Here is an 8,532-nt window from a genome sequence, read left to right as displayed (position 1 = left end):
TTGCAGTATGTTAGAAAATATCAATGATGCTGCTACCTTTTAACTATATACAGGTCAGTCCCTGGGTTACAAACGAGATAGGGTCTGTAGATTTGCTATTATGATGAATTTGTTTGTAAGTCAGAACAGGTACATTTTTTTAAGTGTAGCGCTAGCCAAAAAAACAATTTTTAAGCATTTTGGATAGCAAAGGGAAGTGCTAACACCCCTATAACATTTGCTTCGCTGTCTGTGCCCCTATTCAGAAGATTTCACCTCAATTTTGGGTTGTAGTAGAAACATGTTTTTTTTTTCCCATGTTAACTCCCACAGGAATGAATTTCTCTTTGTAGGAGGAGGAGATTTCCTCTCACTTACTGTTGTCTCCCTCCAAATTGTAAATAGGGGTCGTTTGTAAGTCGGATGTTAGTAACCCAGGGACCACCTGTATTTACACCTACACTGAGAAGATGCATAAAATCGTTTAAGTAGAGCTATATGCAAAACTTGTTTTTTCATTTTGGATAGGACAAGGGAGGATTATAGCTCATATCAGGTTTTTTCCTACCATCTGTGTCCCATTGCAGAGATTTCCCTCCACATCATGTCCCATAGCCAAATGGGAAGTAGGAGGAAATACCTGCAAATTAAGGTAATTCCTTGGGGACCCCCAGGTCACCAAAACTAGTGTTCCCATTGGAATATTTCACATCTATTACTTTTGTGGGGACAACACGAAATTCGGGATTTAATTTTACTTTCACTTTCAATGATAATGGTAAACAGGACAAATAGAGAGGATGAATCTCCTTAATGGGGGCACAGAAAGTGGTAAATACCTAATAGGTTTTCTAATCCATCTCTACTCTGTTCAAAGCTAGAAAAAAAAAGTTTGCCTTTAATTATACTTTAGGTATCAGGAAGTTATTTACTTTAGTCTTTCAAATTTTGTAAAACTCCTAAAACCATTTTTCAAATGCAGCATTTAAAAAAGAAATGAAACATTACTCAAATGTGGGGATTTTAACTTGTGACAGGTCATTGTGTCCTGCTTGTGCAAGGTCATGTAAAATTTTAATAACAAAAAAAAATCACCTTAGGTTTTTCTTGAGGAAGTGAAGAATAAAGATGCACAAGTATAAAAGGATGAGCTATCATTCCTTAAATAGCCTGTAGCATCACTTACAACACAACACTTGCTTAGAAGGTAAGGCTTTTTTAACATATGCTGTTACCATGTTTTAATGCTGTTTGTTTTATTATCTGAATATTATTGTTTCATTACATTAATATACAATGTACATTATGCTAGTGTTACTATTCATTTATATCACAATGCATAAAAAACAAATCATTAGTTGCTGACACACAAACACTCTAGATGTAGTATATTTTTTATATTTTTTTTAGAGAATCTCTGAAATAGCAAACTCCAATTATACAATGGATTTCACATGAAAAATACAGAATACCACCATGTCAGGCAGTGCATTATGATCACTATAGCGAATCTCTGCATAATTTCGCTGGGTCTGTGAACCTGGAACATGCAGGATGCCACAGTAGCACTAAACCCAAACCTCACCCAGACTCATGCAGTTATTATTTATTTTAAAAGATAGTAATGAATTGAATAGAACAATTGCCACTTTTGATTTGTTTGTTGGATTTGGTGCAGAGACACTTCACAAATGGGCCATAATGAGGCAGTATGGCTTCCACATACATTTACAAATTTTTGCAATTAAAATCTTTGTTTTTTTACATAAATTGGGAAAACAGCGTAGGAAGTTTTTATTTTTTTATTTTGCTGATTAACTGGTAAGTGTTCAGAGAAACCTTGTTAATTGTGCATCATTAACCTTAAAATATGGGTACTGGAAGTCCTTATTGGATATTGAGGGTATAATTTAAAAGCAATATAACATTCTCTGTTGCTGTGGATTTCCAATGCATTCATTTTAAAATACAGCGAATGATCAATTTTTAGTGAATGTTTGGTGAATGTCACATTCACTGCTTAATATATTAGCTTAGTTTTCTTAGCACTGTGTATCTTATTAAATGACCATATATAAAATATTTGTTTTTACCTTTTTTCATCCTTTGTTACATCTTAGTGCTGTTTATCTCCTAGGGCAACGATAGTGAACCCTGGCACTCCAGATGTTTTGGAACTACATTACCCATGATGCTAATGCATTCTGCAGTGTAGTTGAGCATCATGGGAAATGTAGTTCCAAAACATCTGGGGTGCCAAGGTTCGCCATCACTGTCCTAGGGCCTCTTTGCAGCCACTGCTGTCTATGTGCATATACACCTGTAATAGCTGCATGGCATGGCATTTCTCAGGGCAGGTTTTCCTAATGTGACAACAGTGGGCCATGCCTGCATAATCTGTGTTGAAACAGCCACTTGTAGTCTCGATTGAAAGCCCATGTAACAAAGTGGGAGCACAATCAGGAGACAGTGAAAAAACAGAAGTGCCTGAACTTAATGATATGATCATAAGTTATTATTTTAACGGCAGCTGCAGATTTAAATGTATTAAAAAGTACTTATGGTATTACATTTCCATTTTAGTGCTTATGTGAGAATTGCGTAAGTGGGTTTTTCATCTTCTTTAACAAAAAACAAATTATTTTTCAGTAACTAGTTTAAAGTTACCCTCATAATTTGTTATAATGAATATTAATACTTTGTTTAGGTTTTGCACCTAACTTTTTTTGGTGCCATACCTATTAATTGAACATTCCAAGCTTTTTTTTTTTATTTTTTATTTTGCACCAAGTCTTTTCTATATAGTTGCACTTGGCAAATTGAGTAGGGTAATGAAAATTTCTTAAGGTGCCATAGGCAGAGATTTAACAGTGTTTTATCACAATTGTGTCACAGGCTCGTGGTACGAGATGTACAAATTATTACAAATACTTTTTGAGGGAGCATCATTAGCAAGAAAATCTCCCAGCCCATGCCAATCTGCTTTTGAAATAGAAAATCGAGAATAATAAATATGTTATATTCTTGACAAATTACATATCATTTATTTGTTAAACCCCAAAACTTGCAGTTTCAGTTTTTGTTGACTTCATATAATATTTGAAAAGAAAACCTAGAAAAATAAATATGTTATATTCTTGACAAATTATATATATATATATATATATATATATATATTTTTTTTTTTTTACCCTGAAAGCATGCAGTATCAGTTTTAGTCCATATATTTTATACAGGAATGGGCTGTTTTTAAGAAAATATTCCATAAAACAGTTTGCAACCAAGATGGCTAATTAGCTTCTGACAAAACATGCCAAAAAGGACCAAAAAACCCTACCTCTGAAGCACTGCAAAATACAGTATGTTTTTCTTTTAAACAGAAAGTATTTGCGTGGAATTTCTTCTAGCACAAATCCAAAAAAATGAGTTTATTCATCTGTCTGGGATAGTAGAAGAAACCATGCAAGTTATTTCTTTATGGTCCTTTTCATCCAGAACTGGGGATATACAGTATACAAATGATGCAGCCTAAACTTAGAATCATGTTTTCCAACTTGCATACAGCTGTTTCAAATTTTTTGGTCCTCATCAGTGATTCTGGATGACGTAAAGGAATTATTTGCTTAGCCCCACCCACTATCTTGAAATGAGAAAAAAAACATTTTGCTGGAAGTGAATGTAAATGCAAATATCTTTGGTACAGGTAAATGTATTATGAAAGAGTTTCCTCATTTATTGTTTTAAATTGTATATAGACATGCATATGCTTGTTCCCTATTTATCTAATAACATCTGTTATTATATCTAAAGAAATCTAACATGTGCATGGCTATATGACATCATTATAACATTAACAATCTTGAGCAAAAACAAATTAAATAAGTAATATATTATTTTTATGAATGTTATTTTATTTTTATTTTTTTATTTTTTTTTAGAACTGTTTTATTTAAAGAGTTGTCTGGAATTACCATGGAAAGTCTATCTGGTTTTGTTTGTATTATTATGGCCAGTATTCTACTTACGAATATGTCATGCGTAAAGGCCACAGGAGACAGGTGCAAATTGTCAGCAGACATTTCAGAATTAAAAAGACACTTCGAAGCTATTAAAGGTTTCTTGGTGAGTTTCAGCATTTCCCCTTCAGGCAACTTTTCCTTTTTAGTCAGATACATATAAATGTAATATATTGGAATCCTTAGATGAACTTTCTAAATTCTTGTTTAGTTTGTTTACGTTTATTACTTTATTTTCACTTGATAATTTTTCATCTGCGGTTACTACTGGGGCTGGACTTCAAACATGCCTTTATTCATCTCTGTTAAACGGGGGGGGGGGGGGTAGAGAATATTATCATACAGAAGCAATAAAACCTTCTAAGCTCACATTAAGTGATGAAGTCAGTGCATTTCCTTGTAAGATCAACAAACCTTTTATGTTCTGAAAACAAATGCAGCCACCACATCTACCACATCTACATCTTGTTTTTAGTTAGCATTTAGCTATGTGTATTTTATATTTGAGTAGGAAGCATTTCCTGAAAGAAATTGGAAAACTGCCATTGCTTGCAAGTGCTAAGCTTCTGACTGTCATATTGAACCTTTAATATTAACCCAGAATTCATGTAAGGACTTCTGACTTAATTGTTACCTAATTCTTAATTACTTATCTACTTAATTCTGTGAGACAAACTTTTGCTGGGTCATTGACTCACAGTATTAATCCCAGAAGAACAGGACAGTTCAAGAAAACCTTTCCTTAGAAAAGGAGGGAAGATTACATTTCTAATCACTCATTCAGGAAATACTAATAATACCCCTTATATTTCTTTAGAAAACATTTTCTTTGAAGTAGAAGTTTAGGCACTATAACTCCTACTTCCTTCTCTGATAATGTCTCAGTGTCTGCCCTGCACATCACACAAAGAGGTTGGAGCTTTGTGGTCACAAGACCAAAGAAAATGAAAAAATTCGATTTTTGTATTGATTTGTACTTCCTTGTATGGGGACAGTGGGGTGGCAGTATTTAAAAGGTGTGAGTTATAGTGCCTAAACTTCTACTTAGAGCTAAAAATATATTTTCCTTTAAAACACTCTAGTAGTGTAGAGCAGTGGTCCTCAACTCCGGTCCTTGGGCCCACTGAAGCCCCGTACACACACACAGATCGTCGTCATGCAAATGTTCGTCTTTTCTCCCCGGGATGTCGGTGTCTGTTGAAAAGTGCAAAGACAGCACAAGGACAGCACAAGAATTTTGTCCGCAGACTTCAGCTGACTGCAGAAGTGATGTCATGTAATGGTTAACTTTCCCTGTGTTTTTTATTTTCTGAGCATGCCCAGTCTTGCAAATCTGCGGTCTGTCGGCTGATTTCTGTACTGACAGGCGAACAATCGTCCGTTCTGGTGTCTGCAGACAAAAATTTTCATGTTTGCAAGAAAGACTCTTGTCCGCGGATTGTGTGCAGACATCTGTCGGAGGCACCATACTAACACGCATACAATCGGCAGATCTTTCGTCCGCCGACGTTTGTATGACGACGATCTGCGTGTGTGTACGGGGCTTAACAGGCCAGGTTTGCAAGATAACTAAAGACATCACAGGTGATCTCATTTGCTGCTCAGTGATTGCAGTATTCTAGTCTGCATCTCCCTAAAGTAATACTTAAAATCTGGCCTATTGGGCCCCAAGGACCGGAGTTGAGGACCACTGGTATAGAGGGCAAATAAATAAATAAAAGAAATAAAACACGAGGCATCTAGAGATATATGAAATAGCTGATTGTAATACCATTTGTAATGGTAGAAAAAAATGCTCATCCATTGATCCTAAAATGTTTAGTTTGGCCATGTTATAATAACCCTTTATCTTATTCATCTTCTTCCTACAGCATGATGGAGATATTATTACAGACATCAGTCTTGTCAGAGAAAGCATGTTAAACCAGATAAATGTAAGTTAATAAATTGTGCTTTAATAAAAAAATATATGAATATACGTAAATTAATGTTAACCAGGAAATGTAGCCTAAGTTGCAAAATGTCAGCCTTTTAAAAAGATGTTCAGCATTTTTTTGGACTTCCCAATTAATATAAATTACTCATTAATTTAATTGCCATTACTCATCTCTGCTAGTCAACTGGTTGTCATGCTGGTCCAATGGTTATAATACTTTCTGAAACAGACCTGAAACAAGTATGCAGATCTGAAGTTCTGATTTCACTCTGACTGTCTAATCTGAATGCTTGTTCTGGGTTGGTGACCTAAAAATCACTGAAGCCAAAGACAGAAAGACATCTATGAGTCATTAATGGAATCTTATGTCTTTCAGCACAAGTTTCCTTTAGGCATTAACAACATTTTAATTATGTACGTTATCTAGCTAACTATAGGAATATTTTTTAAATACAAATATGAAAGATGTAATTAGAGTGGCACTGGGATCAGGGGCTTTCAAATGGAGTACATTTTTTAAGCTAGCTGGCTTTCATGTGGAAGTGATACGGGTGGATATGAAGCTGCCTAATTCCATCATGCTACTCCCCCCCGCCCCTGCACATGCACCCCTGCCATGTATCTCGGGCTCAACAAGCCCATTAGCAGACCCTGGACAAAGATGGCATGTGCCACTGGGTACATGGAAGGGACAACAGGAAAAGTCCATTCGTTGGCCTCCCCTTCCTGACCAGGAAGCAACAAGTAAAATGTCCCTTCTGGGTCCCTAAATCACTGACAAGCTAACTGATCATAATCTGCATTCCATTAGCTTCACTGGAGAACAGGTAAAGGGAACCCATCACCAAAAAATCATCACATAGAGGATGTTTGGTCTTTGAAAAAAAAAAATGTAATAAAACTATGTATTAAAATGCAAACAAATAAAGTTACCCAAGCATCTAAAAAATCCCCCTCCAAGAAAGCTTTGAGCCCCTACCCCACATACCCACACCTATGTATGTAAATGCAATTGTCTTGGCCATCTGCTCACAAAAACATTGATTACGCTATACATGCATATTGCCACACATGCCTGAGTGGGATAGCAATAATTCTAGGCCCATAATTCATATTTCACTTTAAACTGATGACCTGTAGCGGCTTTATAGTGTTGCCTATGAAAAATATAGGGTACTAAAGTTTGTTGCTGTTTCATGGCCACATGCAATTTTAGGATTTGATATGTTTTAAAGGATTGAAATATTTATTTACCCGGTGCAACCTCAACTTTTATAGTTTATCAAAAAAAAAAATTGGGTAATGTTTTGCATTTTTGTGCCCCTAAAATCTACTTTTACGTCTAATTATTTTGCAATTCAAATTTTGTGATTCATAAACCATTGTGCTAATATTGTGTTATACAAAAAAAATGGAACTACCACTATTATTTTGTCTAAGGTATCTTCTTTCAGAAAATATATAATGTTGGGGGTTTTAACTAATCTTTAGACCTAAAACTATTTTTTAAACATGTAAACAAAAATTAAAAAATTGCTCTGGGACTGAAGTTGTTCAATGTTTACATTAATAGGTATTTTAATTAATTAAAAAACAATATTAAAACAATTTCTGTACTAGTGCATCTCAACCAGCTGCTAGCAATGGGAAATTATATATACGGATCCATCACCTAAAAATGTAAACAGCAGCACCAGTAATATCCATACAATTACAACTTAACCAAATTAAAGTGTATATTATAGTGCAAAAAACATATATACATAGGTCAATATTTTTGACCAAATCCATGTTCATACAGTGAAAAGTGAAGTAAATGACAAATTATATAAAAAATAAAATGAATGTCCATAGTAATTTGTTTATAATATCCATAAAGTAAACAGAAAAATATATAACTACTGCATTAGAATGCAAAAAGGCAAATTGATATATAAAATGTATCTTATTATTATAATAATAATAATTATAATAAAAAAAGAAAGTGCCCAGAGTGAATAATGTCCACTTAGTTACCAAAATGAACAAGAAAAAATGCAGTTTCCAGAAAGCACATCCACGAATGCTGATTAATGCTCTTTCCTCCACCCGAGATTAAAAAGGAGGCCTACCCCAACAAAGAGGAATATTGCACTTGATATGATTAACCACTTACGTCGATTTACGTCGGTCCTTTGACGCTAAATACCGGGGTTATGGCAGCAGATAGCTGCCATAATCCCAGTATTTTTGAAAACGGCTGGCGATCGACTTTCAGGTAAGGGTGGTCCCCTTGTGGTGCGGCGGAAAAGGTGCCCCCCCCACTGCGTCCCCGTTCTTTTCCCCAGCTTACCGAACCCGCTGGCAGCGGGGAAAACTATCCGGTCCTGGATCCTCTTAGACAGGAAGTCAAATGAGGGCAAGATGGCCTTCACTCGACTCTATGGTCTTGGAGGACCGAAGCGACGTTGTTGCCTAGCAACCAGTTTAACCACTTTAACCCCAGAAGGTTTTGCTGCTTAATGACCAGGCCCTATTGATATCCTTTTTTTCCCACAAATAGAGCTTTCTTTTGGTGGTATTTGATCACCTGTGCGATTGTTATTTTTTGTGCTATAAACA

The 8,532-nt window shown here is 35.3% G+C and overlaps 1 protein-coding gene across 1 annotated transcript in view; it reads left to right on the top strand.

The window, feature by feature from the left end:
* Positions 1-4,008: 4,008 nt before the first annotated feature.
* LOC309546661 (interleukin-24-like) overlaps positions 4,009-8,532 on the top strand; it is a gene marked incomplete at both ends in the record, with an annotated part of 35,503 nt that continues 30,979 nt past the window's right edge. Inside the window, 2 exons of the mRNA XM_082246382.1 lie at positions 4,009-4,101; positions 5,867-5,929. Of these exons, the coding sequence (XP_082102508.1) occupies positions 4,009-4,101; positions 5,867-5,929 (156 nt within the window). The remainder of the gene's footprint in view (positions 4,102-5,866; positions 5,930-8,532) is intronic.

The sequence above is a fragment of the Pelophylax lessonae genome, assembly GCF_965119305.1.
Source record: "Pelophylax lessonae genome assembly, chromosome: 2".
NCBI classification, from domain to species: domain Eukaryota; kingdom Metazoa; phylum Chordata; class Amphibia; order Anura; family Ranidae; genus Pelophylax; species Pelophylax lessonae.
Note: the sequence above shows the minus strand (reverse complement) of the source record. Positions and strands in the feature narration are given on the sequence as shown.